This window comes from Lepidochelys kempii, chromosome 2, assembly GCF_965140265.1.
Source record: "Lepidochelys kempii isolate rLepKem1 chromosome 2, rLepKem1.hap2, whole genome shotgun sequence".
Classification (NCBI taxonomy): domain Eukaryota; kingdom Metazoa; phylum Chordata; order Testudines; family Cheloniidae; genus Lepidochelys; species Lepidochelys kempii.
Window position 1 is genome coordinate 222,438,169 of NC_133257.1, and position 26,135 is coordinate 222,464,303.

General features: G+C 39.3%; 1 protein-coding gene across 9 annotated transcripts in view; it reads left to right on the forward strand.

The window, feature by feature from the left end:
- SGCE (sarcoglycan epsilon) overlaps positions 1-25,884 on the forward strand; it is a 59,336-nt gene extending 33,452 nt beyond the window's left edge. For 4 of the 9 annotated variants that reach the window (XM_073333917.1, XM_073333910.1, XM_073333908.1 and 1 more), the window contains 6 exons: positions 6,105-6,316; positions 7,043-7,069; positions 7,791-7,979; positions 18,412-18,455; positions 19,238-19,272; positions 25,571-25,884. In XM_073333917.1, coding sequence (XP_073190018.1) covers positions 6,105-6,316; positions 7,043-7,069; positions 7,791-7,979; positions 18,412-18,455; positions 19,238-19,272; positions 25,571-25,621 — 558 coding nt within the window. In that variant the 3' untranslated portion in view covers positions 25,622-25,884. Of the gene's footprint in view, positions 1-6,104; positions 6,317-7,042; positions 7,070-7,790; positions 7,984-18,411; positions 18,456-19,237; positions 19,273-25,570 lie in introns of those variants that run through there. The other 5 variants (XM_073333912.1, XM_073333915.1, XM_073333911.1 and 2 more) reach the window with 5 other exon arrangements.
- The last annotated feature ends 251 nt before the right edge of the window (positions 25,885-26,135 follow it).

Below are 26,135 nucleotides of genomic sequence, written 5' to 3' on the forward strand. Positions count from 1 at the left end.
CCCAAACAATGCTTGGGGTTTGATCACCACCAATAGCTGGGTCCTAAGCACCTTCTTAGGAGGGCTAGGCCCTCCAGTTCCTTTCCAGCCTCCCTGCCACCTATCCTCCCTGTCCCTCTTCAGGGACCCCTCTTATGAGAGCAGGTTCACAAGCTATTGGCTTTGGGGGTTGTGGAGGAGGGTTTGCTGGAACACCAGGGTCAGGGCTTTTATTCCCAGTACTTTCTGGTGCTCAAATCCAAGGGAGTGATAAGACCCGTACTTGACCTGTACAGCCTCATGAAATATATCAGCTACACGAGGTTCTGAATAGTCACTCTGTCAACTATCTTCCCTGCATTCTCAGAACAGGTTTGCTGCTCCGGACCTTCAGGATGCCTACTTTCATGTGGTGATTTTGCCAAGCCACAGAAAATGTCTTTGATTCATGATAGCAGAGCACCATTTTCAGTGTATGGTGCTTCCCTTTGGCTTCTCTTCTGCGCTTCAGGTTTTTACCAAATGCATGGTCGTGGGGATGGCATACTTCAGGAAGAAAGGATTCCACATTTTCTCATACCTGGACAACCGGTTACTGAGGAGCAGGCCCATAGAGGAAGTCCTTTCCCATGTTGACACTACACTGTGCTTGCTTGACTGTCTGGGTCTCATCCTAAACACCGAAGAATCAATTTCCCACTCAGAAAATTGAATACATTGGAGCCCTCATAGACTCTATGAGTTTGAGAGCATTTGTGCCAACTGACCGTTTTCAAGTGATTCACCACCTTTTCCTAAGTCTGCAGTCTCAGCCTTCTCTGACAGTCCAGATGTGCCTGAGGCAAGCAGACATGTGGCTCCAGTTTTCATGGTTACACCTTTGCACCCTTAAAATGTGGCTCAGGACAGTTTACTGTACCACTCTTTGGACAGAGTTGTCTGTCTCCTTCCACTGGTCCTGGACTCTTTGCAATGGTGGACACTTCTAGAGAATGTTTGTCAGGGAGTTCCCTTCATCTGGCCCTTATCAACCAGGTATGTTGTCACAGATGCCTCCCTGGTGAGCTGGGAAGCATATCTGGGGTTGCTGTACATTCAAGGTCTGTATTCAGAGCAGGAGTCCTCACTGCATATCAATTTACCGGCGCTTCTGGCCATCTGTGGTGCATGTCACACTTTTCTGAACTGTATCAGGGGCTCAGTGGTTTGTTCACATACATTGCAGTGTTATTGTAAGTATTATGTGAACAGGCAAAGGGGCACATACTCCAGGATGCTCTGCCAAGAGGCAATCAGGTTGTGGCAGTTCTTCATCGAGGAGAGTATCATGCCAATTGCTGACCACTTGCCCAGGGTCCAGAATCATCTCACAGACCATCTCAGCAGGAATTTTTCCCTGAATCATGAGTGGTCCCTGAAGACAAGTGTGCTCCGGGTTGTCTTTGTGGCTTAGGGCATTCCGATGATCAACTTGTTTGTTACAAGCAACATCAGGAAATGTCATCTGTTCTGCTCTCAAGAGGGCCTCAGACTGGACTCCCTGTTTGACATCTTCTATCTTGGCTCCAGTTAGCACGTCTGTATGCTTTTCCCCCAATCCCAGTCATTCCACAGGTCATCCTCAAGCTGAAGGCTCATTCTCATTGACCCAGTGTGGCTGACACAGTGCTGTTTCTCTGGCCTTCTAGCACTGTCAGTTCAGCCTCCCATACCCTTTCCTCTCTATCCAAACCTACTCACACAGAATCATGGTCACATTTTAAATCCCATACTCAGTTCCCTGCTTCATGGCTAAACAAGGAGGAATTGTGGTGTTCTATGGCTGTTCAACAGGTCCTACTCAACGGTAGAAATTCCTCTACCAGAATGGCCTATTCACAGAGCCTTGCAAATCTGCAGGTATCTGCTTTGCATCCATGGATGCGGATATCTCTGGATCATTTTTGCGGATTGCAGATCGGATGTGGATACAGATTTTGTATTCATGCAGGGCTCAACCTATTTGGCAAAATGGAAGCAGTTTTTGGTGTGGTTGTTGGCCCCCAGAGTTTAACCAGTGCTGCCTTCTATTCAGGACAACTTTGAGTACTTGCTGCACCTTCAGTCATTGGGCCTTGTGCTTAGCTCATTGAGAGTACATTTGACGGCAATATCAGCGTTTCATCCCCCCTATTCAGGGACGATCAGTCTTGTCCAGTGCCACAGTAGCAAGATTCTTAAAAGGACTTCGTTATCTCCATCCTCCAGTCCGTGAGCTGATTCCTCTGTGGCACCTTAACACGGTCCTAGCGGTTTTAATGGGACCTTCATTTGAGCCCCTGGTATCTTCTTCCTTTCCGCTTTTGTGTCAGAAGACTGCATTCCTGTTTGTGATAACATCTGCAGGGAGAGTCTGTGAGTTGCAGGCTCTGATGGCAGAACCTTCATGCACACAATTCTCTACCGATAAAGTGACTTTACAATCACACCCTGAAAATTTTGTCTAAAGTGGTTTCTCGGTTTCATTTGAACCAAGTAGTATATTTACCAGTGTTCTTTCCTAAGCTGTATTCATCTCCAGAGGAGCAGCACATTCATACATTATATGTCAGTGGACATTTAGCCTTCTGTCTGGACAGGACTAAACAGTTTCCTGCTGTGCCTCAGCTATTTGTGTCATATGCAGATCGTATGAAGGGGCAAGAGTCTCTTCACAGACTCTCTCTAAATGGATATCCTCCTGTATCAAGACTGCATATGAAATGGCTTCAGTGGGTGAGAGCGCAAGCTGTGTCAATAGCATTCCTCAGTGATGTCCCAACCTTGGACATTTGCAGGGCTGCTACATGGTCATCCATACATACAGTTATGAACCGTTATGCCATTACCGCATCTTCCAGGGCAGATGCAAGCTTTGGTAGGGGGCAGTCCTGCAATCCTTGTTTAGGTGGACTTGGAGCTCTGCCTCCTGGGGTGCTTGCGAATCACCTAAGTAGAATACTCAGCTGCATCTACTTGAAAAAGAAGTTACAGTTACTTACTGTAAATGTGGTTCTTCAAAATGTGATGCAGATGTGTACCCCATGACTAATCCTCTGTCCCCTCTGTATTGGAGTCTAGTCTTTGGGCACTCGGTGCCAAGGAACTGAGGGGGCTCAGGGCAGTGCTGCCTCATATAGCCAGGGGAGGGACTATGGCCATGAGTGTGAATACCGCCCCTCTATGGGTACTACTAGACAAAATTCTCTGGCTCCAGTGCACTGGGTGCACACACACTTAAGTGGAATACATGGCTTCATCACATCTCAAAGAACCAATTACTGCAAGTAACCATTTCTTGTCCTTTGGGATGGATCTGTACATCCCCGGTAAGCACAAACTGCTGAATGCAGTGGCTAGCGCTAGTGGCTGAGAGGCAGGAGCAGACTGTGCCCCCCTCAGTACTGTATCCAGGTTCACTTCCTTTGAATACCAACTAGGGGCAAAGGAACAGGTAGGAGACGTTTTACAACCTTTTTCCAGTCATTCATAACACATTCGTGCAACACAGAGCAGGGTTTACTTTTTGGTATTTAAGAAATGTGCTTAATATATAAATGTATTTATTAAGAAATATATCAATAGCCAATAACCAGATTATTGTAATATAAAAGTAGGTCTTTTGGATTTATTTTATCAAATAACAAAAATTAGTGTTTAATAAAATAAATTGAAAGGACATATTTTTATATTACAGTAATCTGATATTTGCTATTGATCTGTTTCTTAATAAATACATTTATATATTTAATCTTACTTCTGTGACAGGGTCGGGCCGGATGGCTGCAGGAGAGTAATAGAAGGCAGATATATTAGCCCCAGGTTAAGTAGGTCCCTTTTCCCTGGGAAAGGTAACAGGGAAGGTTCCAGAACAATCAGGGACTTTCTGGAGACAATTAAGACAGACAGGCTGATTAGAACACCTGCAGCCAATCAAGATGCTGCTAGAATCAATTAAGGCAGGCTAATCGGGGCACATGGGTTTAAAAAGGAGCTCACTTCAGTTTGTGGTGCGTGTGTAAGGAGCTGGGAGCAAGAGGCGCTAGGAGCTGAGAGTGAGAACACATACTGTTGGATGACTGAGGTGTACAAGCATTATCAGACACCAGGAGGAAGGTCCTATGGTGAGGATAAAGAAGGTGTTGGGAGGAGGCCATGGGGAAGTAGCCCAGGGAGTTCTAGCTGTCGCACAGCTGTTCCAGGAGGCACTCTAGACAGCTGCATTCCACAGGGCCCTGGGCTGGAACCTGGAGTAGGGGGCGGGCCCCCCAAATCCTCCCAACTCCTGGTCAGACACAGGAGGAGTTGACCTGGACTGTGGGTTCACGAAAACAGCCAAATTGAGGGCTGCCGTGAAGCTCCAAGGCGAGCAAATCTGCCAATAAGCGCAAGACCCACCAAGGTAGAGGAGGAACTTTGTCACACTTCCTTATGTAAAATAAAATAATGCAAAATGAGAATGGGTTAGTCGAAGTGTTACTTACAATATATCTGAAGATCAGCAAAATTTCTTTAATTTGGTGAAACCAGAACTTTGAATAGATCCTCTAACTTCATTTATATGGCTGATCAAAAATATCTGTCTTGTGCTATGGCAATGTTTAGAATGAGTCTTCAAAAGTGCTTTTAAAATACCTATTTTTAGTGATGTCAGATTATTTGGAGATAATGGTCTTCTAGTCAACAATTTTTTAAAATTACTATTTTCATTTGTACAACTATTCAGCTACTGAATAAATATTTTAGTAATCTTTTTAATATTTGTCTTTTTAAGTTTTAGTTTGTCACTTTATGCTGATCTTCTAAATTATCCAATAATCGATAAGGCAATATTTCATCTAATGAAATGAATGCGTTTGTTGTTACCTAGATTTAAATGAATGAAAGAAACATTCACCTTATGTATTAATTATATTCTGAAGTCTACTAGTTCATATATGTTACTATATGGGATTATTTTATTTTATATTCAGATTGAATAAGCACAAGCACAACCAGGGCACATAATTAGATTAAAAATCCCTTACGGTGAAGTTAATACTAAATAATTGAGCTTTACTGTTATACAGTAGTTGATTACATTAATTTCCCCCTTTTAGTGGGGTTTGAAAGTTCTACATTGCTTCTTTCCTCTACTTTCTAGTGACGTACAGTACACTTTGGGAGTGTGAATGGGATGAATAATTGAACAGAAGCAGGATAAATATTACTTTATCAAAAACTGGGGAATTGGATGTCTGAGGGAATTAATAATGGGATATATACACCCTTTCTGCTTTATGTTACAAGAAGAGAAGGGTGAATGATGAGTTTCTTTGGTTCAACGGCAGTTCCAAAAAAAAATTTTCCGCTTGAACCAAAAATGAAACTTTTGAAATTTTCAGCCAATCAAAAAGTTAAAAAAATGAATTGTGTCAGTGTTTCTTTTTGTATTTTGTTTCTTTTTAGAATCAAAGGAAAATTTGAAATTAGAAGTTATTTCAAATAAAATCAAAACTTTCATTTTGAAAATATCCAAATGAAACATTTCAGGTTTTCAGAATGTTGGGGGTGTTCCCCCCCATAAACAATTTGATTAAATTGACACTAATTTGAGTATTGTTTTTGTATCGCTGAATCATCATTTTTCACCAAAAAAAATTTTGACTGCAAAATTTCCCTAGCTCTAGTTAAAAGTACAAAAGCTTGTCCTGGGTGATATTGACCAGAAAATGGTTATTTGGTAGCTTTCTGACTTCGATAATTTTTCAGAGAGTTTATTGTATGCTCAATGCCCAATGCTGTTATTTGGTAGCTATTGAGTGTCTTAAATAAAATTAATTGGTGGTCTCAGTCCAGTTCACATAACAAATTGTCACCATTTTGGGGTAGTCACAGCAGTGGTCAATGAGCATTTTCTGTGATTTGGTCTTTAATGGGAATTAAGACAATGGAATACCTTACATGAAAAAGTCTTTGGAAAAATAAATGGAGATGTGAGATTTCATATAATTTGAAATGCTGTGCTGTATAGTGTTGCTTTTTCTGATTTATGGTTGGTTAAAATTCTTTTCATTTTCTACATACATTTGTTAATTGGTTATGTAATTGTCTTTCTTTTGTATCAGGTTGATAAAACAAAACAAGTTTCCACCTATCAGGAAGTGATCCGTGGAGAGGGAATATTACCTGATGGTGGAGAATATAAACCACCGTCTGATACACTGAAAAGCAGAGACTATTACTCGGATTTCCTAATTACACTGGCAGTGCCCTCGGCAGTAGCACTGGTGCTTTTTCTAATACTTGCTTATATCATGTGCTGCCGACGGGAAGGAGTGTGAGTACTTTAATTAGTAATTGTAGATTTTTCTGAGATTATAATTCATATGAAAGCATTCTGTAGAAGTGTCATTCAATTCATAAAAACACTTTTTAAACAGACGAGCAGAAATATTTAATATATATTGTACTGTTTTCCATCTAAACATGCTTTAAAATTAATAGTAATCTCCAAGAGAATGGATTTAGGGACTGTAGTTCTATTCAAAATGGTTAAATCATCCATGCACAAAAAAAGTAAAATAAAAATAAAGGACCCACCAATTCAGGACAATTATTTAATTGGACTAAAATTTTCATTCACTGAACATTAATTTTAAAGACCCTAACTCTAGTAAAATAAATATTGCTAAGGACCTAAATTGAATTTAGGGTTATAAAAGCCAAACATATGAAACAAAAGCAGCAAGTAACGTAGTTTCTTCCATCTCTTACATGTACCCTGATTTTATTTTGTCATAGTATTTATTTTAGCCAGAAGCTTTTTCCTTAACTTGCATTTTCATTCACTTGTGTGTGGTTGTCTGTCTGTCATCAGTATCAACAGCTCTATGTGTGTGCTCATCCAGTTCTTATCATTAACCTGGTGGCAAATGCTACCAACTTAATTTGGTGGTATCAGTGTCAGCATTTCCACATCATGTACTGTTTCCATCAGCAGATAGATTTAATGTTCCAACTATCAATGCTATTATTTAATTCATAAATTTTGTTTTGTTTTTAGGGAAAAGAGAAACATGCAAACACCAGAGTAAGTGTCTTCTTTCCTGTTATTTTTCTTTCTCATTTAATTTTCATTTCTCAGTAGCTTGTCATGCTTCATACATGTGTCATGCTCTTCTCTCACTCTCCTTGATTCACAGTCTAATTCATATATGTGAAAGCTGCTATAAAACAGAGAGGTGTGGCAAGGCTAGCAGGTCAGAATAAAAAGGGTTTGAAATTAATAAAGATCAGTTTAATGTAAAATCATTTAGAGTAATAATATTATGTAATTAATGTTCATGCATATGTGATGGCCAATCTACATTTTTACAAAGCAATGGACAGATGAAAGAACTTTCATGAAAGGTATCCCGTGCCTACATAATATTCTGCCATAAAATTGAAGCTGCTGTGAGTATTTAGGAATCCAGCACAAGAAACAACAATATAAAAGTTACCAAAACTTTTATGTTTACAGCAGGAAATAAATGGAATATTAACATTAGATTGCATAGTCTAAGATATTTTAGAAAAATACTTCTTCATACAGCATAGTCTGACGGAACAATTCTTTTTTTCAAAATTAAATAACTTAAATATTTGTTTTATACTGAAGCTGTAGTATAATTGTTCTACTGATAGGCTGTAGTATGCATCAAAACCCTTGTATTTTAAAGAAAAAACAATTTTCAGTGGTTTTACAAAACTATCCATATTCTTAGAACCCTTTTTAAGAAAAATATGTATTTTATTTCCTTTTAACATAGTATCCAGTTGGTCCACCACAGTGCTATACAGAAATCCACCAAAGAGCTTCGTGAGATGTCCAAAAATAGAGAGATAGCATGGCCTCTTTCAACACTTCCTGTGTTTCACCCAGTTACTGGTGAGATTATACCACCTCTTCACACAGACAGCTTTGATAATACTAGCATGCCACTAATGCAAACACAGCAGTAAGTATCAATTTAGATCTTTAATGCCTATAATGATTATGATATACAATTTAGCTGTGGAAGCCAGTGTTATTTCTCTGAATATATTCATGTACTATGTATCTCCATAGTTAAAGTTGCTTTGAAATTTGCATTTAAAGCAGAAATGAAATCTTAGTTTCACTAAGATGAACACCAACAGAACTATGCAGATATATCAGCTACTTCCATTGCTATCAGCCTTCCTCCCAGACTAGAGGCAAAACATCACTGAAAACCAGAAATGATCATTTCCATTCTTCAAAACTTAGCTTGTCAAAAAAATTAATCTTGCTCTATCCCTGATGCTCTTGTGGTCTTCTGGACATATCTCTACTGAGTCAAGGTGGGACTCTGGGAAAAGAGATGGGGCTGTAGAAAGAGTGACCAGGGATGTGAGGCAGTAGCCTGAAAGTAGGGCTTGGAGGATCATGGTTTATACCGTGGTTCACTGAGGCAACAATGCTTGGGGAGGCAGGTGCCTCTTCACAAAGGCACTGGCATATCATAGGCTTCTCATGGCACTACTGCCTGGGTCCATTGGAAAGTAGAAGCAGTAATACCGAGGGAGCTCTTTAAGTATTGATACCTTGATGCAGAAACACTACACTACCTCAGCTTCCTTACACAGTTTTGTTCCCCCACCAAAAACCTTTTCACCCCCACATATCCCCAGTCACCACCTTTGCTCCCCTTCTTCCTTAATCAACCACTTTGCTCCTCAGATATTCTGACGCTTCTTCCAATTCCTCATAATGCACCATACAGCAGCTCTATAGGAAACCAAGGAAGGGTGAAGAGCCATGAAGCAGTGGGATGAGGATGCAGGGAAATGAATAGGGGATATAGGGGTACACAGCAGGGGTATGTTAGGAGAGGATTGGAAAAAAGTGGGACTTCAAGCTGCAAGAGCCACTGACGATAGGAATGGGGAAGAAAAAGCAGCTTGTTAAGAGTATAGCTGCTCCTTCCCAAAAGCCCCTCCTAGCTCAGGTCTGCTGTTTTTCTCTTGCTCTCCACTATAACCTTGTTGTCCCTTTTCTCCATGTGCCTCTTTCCCCGTATCCTCATTTACATGCACATCCTGAGTCTCCCCCTACAGCTTCATATATGCACGTAAATTTCTTCCAAGTTGCTCCTCCACAATGTTGCTTCTCCAGGCCTCCACCTTGAGCAGCCCTATGCTCCCCACAGCTCTGTGGGGACCAGCAATACAGGAGGGAGAGCATATTGTGGAGTGGGGCAGTGGGAACAGGTTTGCACAGGTTGACATAGGTGAGGGCAAGTCTGCAGGTTTCAGCACAGGAAATGGGGCTGTGAAATATCCCCACCAAAAAGTTTAGTCAGCTTTGGTTTAAGGTGACCAGTCTGCATATTCCATCACTACAAACTATAAAAAGCAAAGAAATAAGCTGGCAGTTAAGTCATTTAGTAGTCAGTCGACACTTCACTCTAGAGCTGGCCAGAAAATTCTTATGAAAAATTTCACATTTTCGGGGGGGAAACCCATCCCAAATTGGGACAAAAATTTTAACGGGAAGGGAGTTCCAGAAAAATTATGTTTCAAGAGAACCAAAACAAAATCATTAGGTTTGCTGGCTACAAGCTGGGAAGGCACTTGTACGTGAAACTGAGCTGTCATTTTAATTTTCTGTCAGAAATTTTTTGTGGGGCAAAAATTTGATTATGCAAAAAGGGCACTGTCTGTTGAAAAATTCCTGATCAACACTACTTCACTCATCAATTCCCCTTCTTAACCTATATTTACCTCTCCTCCAGCATCCTCAGTCAAAATATTTCTACCATTACATTTTGTGTAGGATGATAATCAGTGTTGCCAACTCTTGCAATATGGTGTGTTTCTTAAAGCCCTACCTGCGGGAAGTATGTGGTTAGGTGAGCATCTCAGCTTTAGTTTTTATTTAAAATGTGTAGGTTTTATGGTTGCAAAGAGAAGCTTGAAAACATTATCTAGTACACCCTAATGGCACAAAACCCAGTAGCTAAATAAATGTTGGGTTCTTTTTGTTTTATAAAAAACATGATTGCTTTGGGGCCTGACTCATAATTTGTAAATGCTTGGCAATACTATAATAATAGAAATAGAACACTGCAATAATTAGAGAAAATCTATTTTTTCTCTAGTTCTCAAAAAAAAATTAATGTTTACATTAGAACTACTTTTGTTGACCTTTCAAATTTCATTGAGTGTTGAAAATCTCAGTAATAATATTGCGCTAATGCAGGAAAACCAGAAAGTGAAATTGGAGTTTCATTATCCAAACTGAGTGAAATACAAAAAGTAAATAAAACAGCAAAAATGATAATACAAAATAATCTTATAATTATAATTGGTAACACAAGGAGCTTTTTAAAAAATTGTGTATTACTTTTTATCTCAACAGTGTCTCTTTACTGTCATTGCATTAGAGTATAACATTTTCATTTTAAAGAAGAATTATATGTATCAGTTTAGGACTACCTCTGATTCATATTTCATATAGTACACATATTACTAAAGTGACATTTAGTTAAGAACTGTCATCTTGTTTCATATCTACACTGTATAAATATTAAGACATATTTTGGATACCAACATCATAATAGTGGATTAAACAGAAGGGATTAAAATTCTCTCCACAGTTACTCAGGCAACATTGTTGCAGTCTTGTCTCAACCTGTACTTTTAAATAGATATCTCAATGTAAAAATATATTAGAGAATATGAAATAAATTGGTTTAGAAAAGTATTTTTCTGCTTTCCTCTGCTCTGCTCAAACATGCTTACTCCAGCCCTTTGCAGTCATTTTCAGTTGTTTTTCCTCTGAAGTCAGTGGAAACAAAACAAAAAATAGCCATTTCTGTTGAAGTTTCACAAAAACATTTTCCCATGCACCCTCTGCTGGCTCATCGTAAGCAGTTAGTTGACATTTCCAAGAGCAAGAAGCATTCCTATTTGTGCTTTTAAATAAATAATTTTTGATTTTTGCTGTGATTAATAGACTTAAACATCAAATTCACTTTCACTGATTGGCTTCTGTTTCAGTTATAAAGATGTAATGGAGAATTGGACAAAATTAGTAGGGAACATACAGTAACAACCTGCAAATGCCCAAATGTGGGGAGTAATCTAATGTGAAGGACACAATAAATTTTGTTGTTAATGCAGGGGGGAAAAAATAGGATGGAGTTAATTTCTTCAGCATACATAACATTCAGTAAGCTTCTAGTTTAAAATTAGGGCTGCCCCGCATAAATTTTTGAAAGGTATGTTATATTTTCAAATCTGAGAGCATTATAAACAAAGGCAAAGAAACTGCTTATCTTATCTTTATGTGGGGGAAAATCAATTCAAGAAAAAATCTGCCATTAATAAGGAAGATGCTGGAGATGAGAAGAATGTGTATGCCCAGCAAGTCCATCTTCCTGCCAAGAGGAGGTTGTTTCTTAAAGTGCTTTCATCAGTCTGTATGGGCCAAATTATGATATCTTTATTCAAGTTGTGTAGTAGCTTACTCCTCTAATTGATTTTGGTGTGACTACTCACCAAATAAGGTATAATCAATTTGAATAAGGTTACTAGAATCTGACCCTAATTGTCTCATGTAATGGGGAATTCTGCACCTTTCTTGGGCATTTATTCCACATTCTCACACATCTCTGTTTGATAACTTTTCCTACCATTTAGCTATTACTCTAGTTATTTTACTTATATCCCCATTTACTACTCTAACCACTCTCCCTTGTTCAGATCTTACAAATATTTTTAGACAGCAATGTTATTCCCCCACTGTCTATTTAGTTCCTTTCCTTTTTTCTCATTATTCAATGCCTCTGCAGCCCCCTAATTATACTTATTGATTTTCTTGGATATCCCTCCCACTTATCTATCTGTTGGTATTGAGGTACTGAGACTGGTACTGAGACTAAACACAAACTAAACACAACTAAACAAAATGTGGAACATTTTAGGTGTAGTTCCACAATGCAATGGGAATTGAAGGTTGTCCATTCCTCACATTATTGAGTCTACTAAGAGGGACTGTCATGTCCCTGCTCCATGACATAGCACTTTTTGTCTCTGGGGAATATTATTATTTATATTATGGTAATGCTCACAGCCCACAATCAGAATTGTAGCCCATTTGTTCCAGATATAAACACATGCTGAGGAAAAGTGAAAGTGCAAGAGGCCATTATCAGGCTGTGCTATCCTTGCAGTCAAATAGTAAATTTAAAACTATCTTTTTTTTACAACTGTTATCCCCTGCCCCACATGACGGTTAATAATTTTTCAAATTGATTCTTACTTTGTGACCACATTTCTGACCTTTCTAGATTTCTTTGTATCGCTCAGTCTCCATGATGTTCACCTCACAATTTGACGTACCTCATTGAGGAACATCTCCGCATCTCCGCATCTAGCTCCTTGTTACAAGGATTTTCTCTCCCTATAGATTTGTACTAGCGTATTTTAGTTGTTGTTGTAATAAAATTAATACTAGTGACAATACTAATGGGCCAATCCTGCAATTCACTCCTCTGCCCTCTTGAATCGCTGCTGGCTTCAATGAGGGCTCTTTGCAGATGCAGCAACATGCCTGTATGTAGTGAATTATGGGAGCAGAACCAAAGTCAGTATCATCGTCAAGATGATAGGCTCTTTAGTTCCTCTTCCAGATTATGTATTGTTATCTCTTTTGATCCAGGCACCTAGCCCATTTTCAGGGTCTGGTGGGTTGTTTGCATCTGGTGGAGACATTGATAATGGAATCAGATATTTCTTTGATGTAATCTTGTTTATTTACAAAAAATGCACACAAAATCCCATTGTCCTGAACACAGTAGGAACCAAACAACAGGAGGCAGTTTCTTTGCTTACAGTTCCAGGCCTGCCTTTCCAGCCAGCACCCTGCTCAAAAAGCATTCTCTCTCTCTCTCAGGACCATGCTCCCTGTGCTTCTGGTGTTAAGACACAAACACCTTCACCAAGCAATACTCAGCCACACACCCCGCACTTGTTTGCATTCATTCTGCAGCAAAACACCTCCATCCATAGCTCAGATTCTCTGACTGCCTTATATGTGGCCTGTGTTTTGGATGGTGGCTCCTATTGGTTCAGCTATTTTGCTTTAATAAGGAACTTAACTGTTTCTTACATTTATCCTGAATGAAGGGAGTCTCTCACACCCATCAGCTTCAATGAGGTTTCACCCTATCTCTGTCATAAGCGTTATATGTGGAAACAAGAACTACACTTTTAATTACTCCAAAGTAGTAAAACAAGCAATGTGGATGCTTTGTAAAAATTTAATTTACATCTGAAATGTATTCATAAAATTGGATACAAATAAAGAATGTAGCAAAGATGGAGGTTGTAACATTGTCATGCTGTCCTATACTTCGGAGTGAAGGTTGCTGTGGTTTTTCCATAAAATTTAATATTGTATATTATAAATATCAATTGAATATGTACATTCTTGGTAGTTACATTGAGAATATTGTTTTACTTTTTACTAGTGAGGGGAAGTTCCTTCAAGAAAGGACACAACATATTTTCTAGAAGAGAGTATGTCTGGAATACAATGTTGTCACAGCATAAGGGCTCCTGCTGATAGATGAATGCTAAAGAGAAACTAAGACTTTGCCTCAGTGTTTATTTTTAAAGCAGGAAGCATTGCTCCTTTCACAGTATTCTATTACCAAAACAGTTTATTCCCATTATATTTAGTGACTGATGGATTTTGTGGGGTGAACTTACTCTAACATAATTGGAAAACTGTATCCCTATTTGCTCTTTGATATAGTCAGTCAGAAAACAGCTCATCTGTTAAAAAAAAAAAAAAAAAAAAACTTTTAAGATACTGTATTTTGTATGTAAGATGGTTGCTGCCAGCTAAGTTTTTTGTCTTGTAGTTTTACAATTAGGCATGCAGAAATTATGTGGATTTGATTTAGTATACTGAAAATATTAATCGCAGACATGTGTGGCATGTTCTATGCTAGACATACCCTAGCTTCTGCTGACATACTGGATGTTCTCATTTCTCTCCTACCTGGCACAAAGTGTGGCTGCTTACAACAGACCTCAATTAACAGACCAATTAGGCTTTGCATAGTTTGTCCAGGCTTATGTGGCCTTTCCTGTATTTTGAAAGGCAGCTTCTTCTGCACATTAAGTAGCAAGTTGTTAAATTAAAACATATTTAGTTCTATATTTTGATAAGCACTATCTGTATCATTCCATTTGCTTTTCTAACTAGTATAATCAGAAATTAGAACTGATTAGGTAAGCACATTTATGTATGCTTCTAGTGCATTGAAAACATCTGAAGTTGGGCTGTGAAAGTATATTTATGCCCCATATGTTGTGTTAGCCATTTTTAAGGACTTGCCTATATCCATGAGAGGATACTTCCCTGCCTAACTTTATGCACTCAGACCTTGGTCTTTCAAATGCTTATGCACTTGTTTAATTTTACTCAGATGAATAGTTGCTTTGACTTTAGTGGGATTATTCATGTGAGTAAAGTTAAGCATGTGTATTGGTGTTTTCATGACTGGGGCTCTAGTGTTACCCTAAATTTTAGATGCCAATTATGTTACCTACAAATTTGCATGGGCTCTTAGCGCCTTGAGCACAAGCCCACCAGTTATGTTAGCCTATGATAGGGCTTCTAATTTAACAAAAGGGTAACAAGGTTCTGGCCCATCCTAAAGGAATTGCCAGGGTGTTACTGGGGGCCTGTCTACGACCTGCAGAGGGCTCCCCAGAGCAAGCTATTTTAGCTAATCCCTGAAAGGGCACGGATACAGTCTTCCGCTCAAGGATTGACCCACATAAGCAGAAATTCTTCAAAAACAAAAGATTTATTTATTTAACAGAAATAAAAAAAATACAGAGAATTTAAAGCAAGAAAAGATACATAGGACTTAATAAAACGCAATAGAATTACATTTAAGAATTATACAATAAAGCAGTGCAACAAAATAAAATACACAGGAGACTTAGACTATGTAGCATTTACAATGTAATAGGCATATAGAGACCCCGCATACACAAAGGCTTTAGTCTTAGTGTTCAAATCTAATACTGTACTTAATACAAGGTAGTATACGCGGCCTCTATATATACATCTGAGAAACCATTACCATATTCACAGATTAAAAATAAAATGTTTACTTAACACTGACATTACCACTTAACACTAACCACTTAACACCTAACATTTAATATCTAATCATATAACATTTAACATACCATGAGCGGTGATCAGCTGGTCGCAAGATGGGTAGGGGAGATCTCATTCCGAAGCACAGGCATCCAGCTTTTGACAGACATACCCAGACACCCTTGAACAGGAGATGGTAAAATCAGACTTACACTCTATCTTCTTAATTCCCTCTGACCCGTCTCAGGGGTCCTTCTGCTCTGTCAGTATCCGGAGATCATGGTGTCAGCACCTGGAGACGATGGTTGCTGCTGCTGCAGGCGTAGCGGCAGTTGCTGCTGATTGCGCTTCTATGAAAGTCGTTGCCATGGTGACCTTTAGAATTCTGCTGCTGTTTTTTTTGGGTAACTGTTTTCCGGAATCTTCTTAAGATGCTGCTGCAGTTGTCTTAGCCTCTGCTGTTCTGGTTGCTGCTTGAGGCTTCTGATCTTCACAGGCCCCCAAAACCCCACACTTTCAGCCTGGTAGCTGTGGGCCTTATATACTAGTTGCTCTCTCAAGGTCAGCTCATCTCAGCTAATCAGCTTCTAGCTTTTCTAGCACCTCCCCATTATGTCATACCTATTTTTAGATACATAGCTCGTCCCCCTGAGACCATCTTGGGTAGAGCACCTCTCCCTGATGCCATCTTGGGTAGAGCTCCTTCCCCTGTGTTGCTGGAGACTTCTGGAATTTTCCACTCTCTAAATTTAAACTATGTCATCCCCATCACCGCCATTTTGTCTGCCATGTTGGATTCTCTAATTTTACACTATAATTAATTTCTACTTATCTAGAGCCTAAATCTTAGAATTACTGCTTTATGCAAATCAAAGTGTCCTGATACTGTCACCACCTTAACTATGTAAATTGAGAGAAGTGAATTTTAACAGTGTTTTTAAACCCCCTCTGAGGTTTTTCTCTGCTGGTCTCTATCAAGGTGCTGCAACGTTTTTCAAAACAGCTAAAAGCAAAATTTCTTTTTACCCTGGAGCCAAGGATAGATGCTTTTTTTCTCCTTTTAGTTATAAATGAAATAAATAAATGCAGCTTTAATTGCCTCACCTGCACTCTGACCACTAATCCACATCTGCTAAGACTACTTCTAACAAGAGCTGTCAAGCGATTAAAAAAATTAATTGCAATTAATCATGTGATTAAAAATTAGTTATGATTAATCGTGCTGTTAAACAATAATACAGTACCATTTATTTAAATATTTGTGGATGTTTTCTACCAATTACAACACACAATACAATGTGTACAGTGCTCAGTTTATATTTATTTTTAGAACAAATATTTGCACTGTAAAAAAAGAAAAGAAATATTTTTAAATTCCCGCATTGCAAGTGCCGTAGTGGAATCTCTTTATCACGAAAGTTGAATTTACAAATGTAGAATTATGTAAAAAAAACCCCTGCATTCAAAAATAAAACAATGTAAAACTTTAGAGCCTGCAAGTCCACTCAGTCCTACTTCTTGTTCAGCCAATTGCTCAGAGAAACAAATGTGTGTATGTTTTCTGGAGATAACGCTGCTCGCTTCTTGTTTACAGTGTCACCTGAAAGTGAGAACAGACGTTCACATGGCACTGTTGTAGCCAGTGTCACAAGATATTTAAGTGCCAAATGCCCTAAAGATTCATATGTCCTTTCATCCTTCAGCCACCATTTCAGACGACATGCATCATTCTGCTCGATGACAATCCAAAGCAGTGCGGCCCGACGCATGTTCATTTTCATCATCTGAGTCAGATGCCACCAGCAGAAGATTGATTTTCTTTTTTGGTGGTTCAGATTCTGTAGTTTTCACATCAGAGTGTTGCTCTTTTAAGACTTCTGAAAGCATGTTCCACATGTAATCCCTCTCAGATTTTGGAAGGCTCTTCAATTTCTTAAACCTTGGGTTAGATGCTGTCTCTATCTTTAGAAATCTCACATTAGTATCTTCTTTGCATTTTGTCAACTCTGCAGTGAAAGTGTTCTTAAAATGAACAATATGCGCTGGGTCACTATTTAAGACTTCTATAACATGAAATATATGGTGGAATGTGGGTAGAACAGAGCAGGAGACATACAGTTCTCCCCCCAAGAGTTCAGTCACAAATTTAATTAATGCATTTTTTTTAATGAGCATCATCAGCATGGAAGCATGTCCTCTGGAATGGTGGCCAAAGCATGAAGGGGCATAGGAATGTTTAGCATATCTGGCATGTAAATACATTGTAATGCTGGCTACAAAAGTGCGAATGCCTGTTCTCACTTACAGGTGACACTGTAAATAATAAGCAGGCAGTATTATCTCTCGCAAATGTAAACAAACTTGTTTGTCTTTGCGATTTGCTGAACAAGAAGGAGGACTGAGTGGACTTGTTGGCTCTAAAGTATTACATTAGTTAGTTTTTGAGTGCAGTTATGGAAAAAAAAATCTACTTTGTAAGTTACACTTTCATGATAAAGAGATTGCACTACAGCACTTGTATGAGGTGAATTGAAAAATACTATTTCTTTTGTTTATCATCTTTAGATACATACCATGAGCAGTGATCAGCTGGTCGCACATATTAGTAATCAGAACTAATAATATAAAGTGAGCACTGTACACTTTGTATTCTGTGTTGTAATTGAAATCAATATATTTGAAAATGTAGAAAAACATCTAAAAATATTTAATAAATTTCACTTGGTTTTCTGTTGCTTAACAGTGCAATTAAAACTGCGATTAATTTTTTGAGTTAATTGCGTGAGTTAACTGTGATTAATTGACAGCCCTACTTCTAACATTCAAAACCTCCTCAAATAGCCACTTTAAAAAAAAAAAGGCCAAAAAGTGTTTCTCTTTTCTTCCAAAATAAGAAATTTACCTTTATAGTTACACTGGTCTATCTTTACATTTCTGTATTTCAAGTGTCTACATTTTTAGAATTCAGCTTGCTTCACCTTCCTTCTGTTGTGCTACATTTAAACATTTAAACATGGGTAACATAATGAGACTCATATTACTGTGCTTTAGCAATAATCTAGTTCTTTGCTTATGTTGAACTGCTTAGCCTTTTGGCCACTTGGTTTATCCACTTGGAGAAAACTAGGTTATTGCCTCATAGAAGAATGATGCGTGTACAGTTTAAATACCATGACTGTATTCATAGATGTGTACGTACATAATATACAGATGTTTTAAAGATGTTAAATTATTATTTTTAGGATCCTGCCACATCAGACTCAGATTCCACAGCAGCAGACTGCAGGTCAGTACAAAAAAAATGCTGAAAGTTCAGGTGATAATGGGCAGCACTGAGCACCCAATACTTACTCAACCTTTGGCGTGTGGAAACAATTTTGAAATGTTATAAGATGTTGTGAAATTATAGTTCCAGTTTTCATGGAGAAATCACTGGAAACATTTGGCAGGGGACAGCTTGAGAGTAGGCAGAAAGGTTACAGTGCAAGTGGGACTAGTAACACAGATCCAGTGAAGTTAAAACAGAGATCTTCTTACATAGACTAGCCTCTCACCCCAACAGCTAGCCACATCTAATTTCATCTTGCTACTGTCAAGAACAGTGAGTGATAAAACAGCACTTTTGTCTTGCTTTTACCAGATATAAACAATGGAGATTGGGGAATTTCTGGGCAGAACAATTAAATCCAGGGTGTAGATTTCCATTGGCCTTCGTGAATGAACTCCATCTGTCTAGAGCGCAAAAATGTGAGGTATCATCAGCTGCTTGTCTTCGGTTAGCATCTCTGATTTGAGAGAGAAATCTACATTTGTAGAAAAGAGGATAAGAATCATACTAGGAAAATACAGTGGCCAAAATGGGTGGGTTGTTCAGTGTGTATGCTAAGGACAACCAACTCTGAGATTGCTCTTGGGAGGGAAAGTATCCACAACAACGGAAACAAGAGTTATACATATCATAATGTGTGTGCACCTCTTAGACAAAGGTTTGTCTTATATGTAAGAAACCCTTGTTTGGTGTTTTCATTCAAAATTCTTCTTCTTCATTACTGCTTTCGGGGATTAAAGGAGAATTTCGTATGACAACATTTCAAAGATTTGAGGCAAGTATATAATAGATGTTTATGCCCTTGTGTTTTTTAGTTATCTAAGAATTAAAAACACATGTATAAAATTTGATAATTCTGCACAATATCATTACATGGCTTTAATTATGTTTTCAGATAATTTTAAGAAAGTGGTAGGTGGCACAGTGGTTCTCTGTCCTGAGACTTAGGGTTTAAATTTAGTGAAGTTCATCCCACAGAGAAAAGTGTTGTTTTGGTCAGTTGTAAAAACACCACACAATTCAGCCTTTTAAAAAAAAACAACAAAAATTAGTTTCCACTCAAAAGAAACCAAGTTTTAGACAAGGTCAGATTGAAGTGCATGGTTCTAGACAGAAGAGACTTGCACAGCTTTCACTGTTCTTTTTGAGAGCATTTGAAAATGATGTGTCCCCCTTGTTCAATATTTATGTTACTAGCAACTATACAGTGTTGCTATTTCATGGAAACTTAGTGGCAGATATTCTTTCTAGAAACAGATTTGGAACTATGGATGTGCTGGCAAATAGAAGGAATAGAAATAGTTACTGAAGTTGCTATTCTCACTGTGGATGTCAGGTTCAAGGAGTAATTGGACTAACTGAAGCATCCATGTCCTCTGCACCTAGAAGCTGATAGCACTCCTCACTCTACTTGGCAACTTCTGCCCCATAATTTAGCTCTCTAGCAATTGGGGGTAAAATTCCTGTGAAACATTAGTAAATTGTTAGTAAATGGGAATGGTGGTGAAAATCCCAGTCTTTGCTCATTTGAGTGGAAACAAAAGAGGATCAGCAGCAGAAGAGGACATTACAATAGGAATGAAATCTGCCATCATGTCCCCTAGCTTATCTGATCAGAAAGGTGTTTCATTTTGCAATTCACGTTAGAGGTTGTTGACCAGATGTTATATGTCCCTTCCTTCCCTTTCTCTCAAATAAGAAGTGCTTGTTCTGACATCCCCAAAGTTAGCTCTCACATGACTGTCTATTTGGGCCAGATGTTCTGGTGTGTTCCATCATGTCTCTTTTATGGAAATAGCCACATCAGATTAGCTACACATTTTCCTATAGCTTCCAAGAATTTGGCAGTTAAAAACCACACAAAGAAACCCAGGAAAACAGGAGTCCCTAAACTCACCGGCTCCCAGGAGAATCAGGCTTTGAGAGCGCCCCAGCCTCCCCTACCCTGCTTTTTACCCCTCCTTGCTAGCTTGTGGCTACTTTGGAGAAAGGGATTTAGGGTCTTTTCTTCTCTACTCCCCATCCCTTGCCAGGGACCTTGGGAGGGAGTTGCCATCATAGCTCAGTGCACATGAAACACACACCCCTACCTCAGCAGCAGTGACACAGCCTTTCCTTCCCCCCCACCCCCACAAGCGCACCTCAGCTCCCTACCAGGCCAGGCTGCCAGGGGCTCATTTCAGTACTGGTAGGGACCAACCTCTGTGCCCCAGGACAGGACCATGAACAGGTTTCGCATCCCCACCCTTCCTAAACAGCACCCTTGGCCTATGCCACACTCCTTATCCCTCCCTGCCAGCACACGGCTTCCTGCAGCATTGAGAGGTTTCTGAGCTCCTGAGAGTTTCAGCTAGAGGGCAGAGTGGGACCCAGGTGCCAGCCATGCTCCTGTCAGAGGCTCTGCTCACCACTGCTTCTCTTCCTGCTGGCCTCTGGCACCACAAGAAGCTGCTATGGGTTCTACCAAGTTGAGGTCCTGAGTTTTGGCTGCTCTCTCAGCCATGTGAGATGCGTGTTAAGTACCAGGTTGCTGCACAGATGCGCAGCTTAAAGGGAACATTGACGGGGACCCTGTCCATCTGTGTTTGTCCAGCACCTAGCACCACAATCCAATTGGGGCTTCTGGGCTCCCCCATAATATAACTAATACATAATTATTGGTGTATTTTGCATTACTCATGAATACTTTTTCCAGGAATATATTGCCCCCCCCCTTTTTTTTTAAACAAATATGGGGTGAAAGGGTTTGCGATTAGTAAGGCCACAAAGAATTTGCACAGGATGAGTAAAATCAAATCCTTGTCCGTGGTGTGTACATTAATTGTTATATATACACTCAACACAATGCTACCTACAAGATAGGTACACCTCTGCAACTGTGGTTACTTTCCTCTCTAGCAAGGGTGGGCAAACTTTTTGGCCTGAGGGCCACATCGGGGTATGGAAAGTGTATGGCGAGCCATGAATGCTCACAAAATTGGGGGTAGGAGTGTGGGCTCTGGCTAGGGGTGCAGGCTCTTGGGTGCGGCCAGAAGGAGTTCAGGGTTCAGGAGGGGGCTCCGGGTTGAGGTGTGGGGGGAGCAGGATGGTTCTGGCTGGGGGTGTGGGCTCTGGGTACAAGAGGGGGCTCTGGGCTGGCATCGACTGGTTTGGAGGGAGGGAGATCAGGGCTATGGCAGGGGAGAGGGGAATGGGGAGGGCAGGGGGGCAGGCTCCAGCCACTTCCTGCAAGCAGCTCCCAGAAGCATGCCCCCCCCCCAGCTCTGAGGTGCAGCCAGGCGGCATTGCATGTTGCCCTGTCCGCCTGGCTATGCCTCCATGTACTACGTAGGAGCCGGAGGGGGGGTCATTCCAGCTGCTTTCTGGGAGCCATGCGGCGTGGGACAAGCCCTGGACCACACTCCCAGGCGGGAGCTGAGGTCCAGATGGGGCCCGTGGGCCCATACTTTGCCCACCCCTGCTCTATAGGCTGGGACAGGCAGCACTCAGCATCACTTTTCACTGCACATGGGTGAGTTAGCGCATATATCACTTTTTTCATCTCCAGTTCAAGCACCCTTTGGGCCAAGCTCATAGTGATGGAAAAAACAACCCCTTCTCTTGCATTGGTCAGTCCCTTTCTTTCCCTTTCCACTCATTTTATTGGATGATAATTGAACCTCCTTCTATGGTCTGGTTGTACAGGGAAAAGTTGCACCCCATGATATAATGGAAGTACTTCCCTGACATTATGGCACGTGGCAGTTGCAAGATGTCTTCTAACTGGAAATCTATCACCTGCATTAGCAGAAGAATGGATTTTTAGTATGTTGTTGACTTTGACTAGGACGTAGGAACTTGAACATTTTACCCAGCGTCATTATCAAATTAGCGTAACTATATTCCACTATTTTCAAATGGAATTTTTACACATACAAAACATTTACAGGTCAGGAAAGTTACAGAAATAGTTTCCCTTTTTGATTTGAAGAGTTAAGAAATTGAATTTCTATCAAAAATATAAATAATATTGTAACTGTTCAACAAAATATAAATAACTGAGCACTTGATTTTAAGAGGCCCCGTAGACACCGCTAATTAGTATTTAATGAGAGGGAGAAGAGAATATGGCTAGTAACTGTCCTTTTTGAATACCCACTAAACAAATTTTCCACTGTATGTGTTACCTCATGAGGACTTCTAAAAGTATGACAACTAGACTAATATTCGCCGACACTGATGTTGTACTTTCAACAAAGGGTGGAATTGTGCCAAGATAAAAACAAGTGCGGAGAGATAAAAACTAGGGCTGTCAAGTGATTAAAAAAATTAATCGCTATTAATCACACTGTTAAACAATCATAGAATACCATTTATTTAAATATTTGTGGATGTTTTCCACATTTTCAAATATATTGAATTCAATTTCAACACAGAATACAAAGTGTACAGTGCTCACTTTATATTTATTTTTATTATAAATATTTGCACTGTAAAAATAGTATTTTTAAATTCACTTAATACAAGTACTGTAGTGCAATTTCTTTGACATGAAAGTTGAACTTACAAATGTAGAATTATGCACAAAAATAACTGCATTCAAAAATACAAATAATGTCAAACTTTAGAGCCTGCAAGTCTACTCAGTCCTACTTCTTGTTCAGCCAATTGCTCAGACAAACAAGTTTGTTTATATGTTTAGGAGACAATGCTGCCCACTGCTTGTTTACAATATCACCTGAAAATGAGAACAGGCATTCTCATGGCACTGTTTTAGCTGGCGTTGCAAGATATTTATGTGCCAGATGCGCTAAAGATTCATATGGCCCTTCATGCTTCAACCACCATTCCAGAGGACATGCGTACATGCTGATGATGGATTCTGCTCAATAATGATCCAAAGCAATGCAGACTGACTTATGTTCATTTTCATCATCTGAGTCAGATGCCACCAGCAGAAAGTTGATTTTCTTTTTTGGTGGTTCGGGTTCTGTAATTTCTGCATTGGAGTGTTGCTCTTTATAAGACTTCTGAAAGCATGCTCCACACCTCGTCCCTCTCAGATTTTGGAAGGCACTTCAAATTCTTAAACCTTGGGTCAAGTGCTCTAGCTATCTTTAGAAATCTCACATTAGTATCTTCTTTGCATTTTGTCAAATCTGCAATGAATGTGTTCTTAAAATGAACAACATGCTGGGTCATCATATGAAACTGCTATAACATGAAATATATGACAGAATGCAGGTAAAACACATAGCAGGAAACATAGAAGGAGTTCAGTCACAAATCTAATTAATGCATGATTTATTTAATGAGCGTCATCAGTATGGAGGCATGCCCTCCAGAATGGTGGCCAAAGCATGAAGGGGCATACGAATGTTTAGCATATCTGGCATATAAATACCTTGCAATGCCGGCTACAGAAGTGCCGTGCGAAAGCCTTTTCTCGCTTTCAGGTGACATTGTGAATAAGAAGCGGGCAGCATTACCTCTCGTCAATGTAAACAAACTTGTTTGTCTTATTGATTGGCTGAACAAGAAGTAGGACTGAGTGAACTTGTAGGCTTTGAAGTTTTACATTGTTTTGTTTTTGAGTGCAGTTATGGAACAAAAAAAATCTGCATTTGTAAGTTGCACTTTCATAATAAAGAGATTGCACTGCAGTACTTGCATGAGGTGAATTGAAAAAATACTACTTTTATCATTTTTACAGTGCAAATATTTGTAATAAAAATAAAGTGAGCACTGTGCACTCCGTATTCTGTGTTGTAAATGAAATCAATATATTTGAAAATGTAGAAAAACATCCAATATATTTAATAAATTTCAATTGGTATTCTGTTGTTTAACAGTGTGATTAAAACGAGTTTAATTTTTAATCGAGTTTAATTTTTTTAATTGTGATTAATTTTTTTGAGTTAATCGCGTGAGTTAACTGCGATTAATCAGCAGCCGTAATTAAACCAAAACGTAGTAAGTCAAAACACTCAGCTAATATATGTGTTGTACTGCTGGGAATTGCAAATAAATTACCAGATGAAGAAGTACATCCCCTGTTAACTATTCCCTTTTATTCCTTAGCCAGCTGGCAAAATCCGTGCTACCTACCTTGGGCTGTTGGTTTAACAAAATTATCAGATATTCTTGTAATACAGAAATTGTCTTAGATATAAAGATATGCAGGAATTCCCAATTTGAGTTGTACACTCTCCTCTAGTCAGGCCTCTATTAGTTCTTTAGTAACAAAGAACTGGTTGGAAAACCGTTCCCAGAGACAGGTTTCAGAGTAACAGCCGTGTTAGTCTGTATTCGCAAAAAGAAAAGGAGGACTTGTGGCACCTTAGAGACTAACCAATTTATTAGAGCATGAGCTTTCGTGAGCTACAGCTCACTTCCTCAGATGCATCCATTCCCTCCCCGCACCTCCCACTCAGCTGTTTTGTGATGTGCAGGAGGCTCGGGGGGACGGAGGGGGTGGAGCGAGGGCACGGGCTCAGGGAGGGCGTGGGACGGGGTGGAGTGGGGACAGGGCTTGAGCAGTGAGCACCCCCCGGCACATTGGACAGTTGGCGCCTGTAGCTCCAGCCCCAGAGTCGGTGCCTGTACAAGGAGCCGCATATTAACTTCTGAAGAGCCGCATGTGGCTCTGGAGCCACAGGTTGGCCACCCCTGGTCTAGGAGATGGAAAGTATCTTCAAAGTGAGTGGATTAAATTACTCTCTGTGGATTTCAGATAGTGTGATCATCCTTACATCAAAAGCGTGTTGTTATTCACATCTACCATACTTACTTACTCCAAACAAGCTAAAAGTTATTCAGGCTTGTCTAAATACAGGAATTCTAAACAGGGAAACATGTTTGAATTTGGATTCGGGTTTGGAAGAATCTGAAAAAAAAAAGTCTGAAGTTGGCATTCATTACATCAAACGTGGACAGTTGGGTGGCCATGGACTTGAGTTGCTGACAGTTCTAATGCATACTTTGAGTTCTGGAGGCATAGGGAAAGGATATGTAATTCCTGTGAAAATATAGTTCTGTATTCTAAAATGAGCTGTAACCATTAATGGATTATATACATTCTTATTTATTTACAGGTAAATGGTATCCCTGAAGAAAGAAAATTGACAGAAGCAATGAATTTGTAATCAAATAATGCAGTAATCATGTCTTATTTCCTTATTTGTGCATTTATTTGTGCATAATGCATGCGCTTTTCTGGAGTACAGTGTGCATGCCTACAGTATTAAGTTCTTCAGTGCCAGATTGTACAATCATTCCCATTTAACCAGTGTATCGTATCTTTTTTGTACTTTGGACATTTTTGACAATTTGTAAAACACTGATAACTTTTTATATTTGTTACATTAAGAAAACTATCTTTAAAATAAACATATTAATAAATATCAAACGTCGCACTATTTTTATGATCAACTGAGAATTCTAAGGAAAAAGTGAGTTCTTTCAAAGTAACAGCCAGATTCAAAGATTTTTAGACTCATTTCTATAGAAATATTTGTTTAAATGTTTGATTTAGAGGGAATCAATCTAGGAAATAGTGGAAAAATTAGCTCAAAAATTATGGATCTCTGCTAAGCCAGAAGGTCTGTAGCATTACCATTTGGGGAAGATGCGCTGACATTTTGTTGGTAGGATGGCACA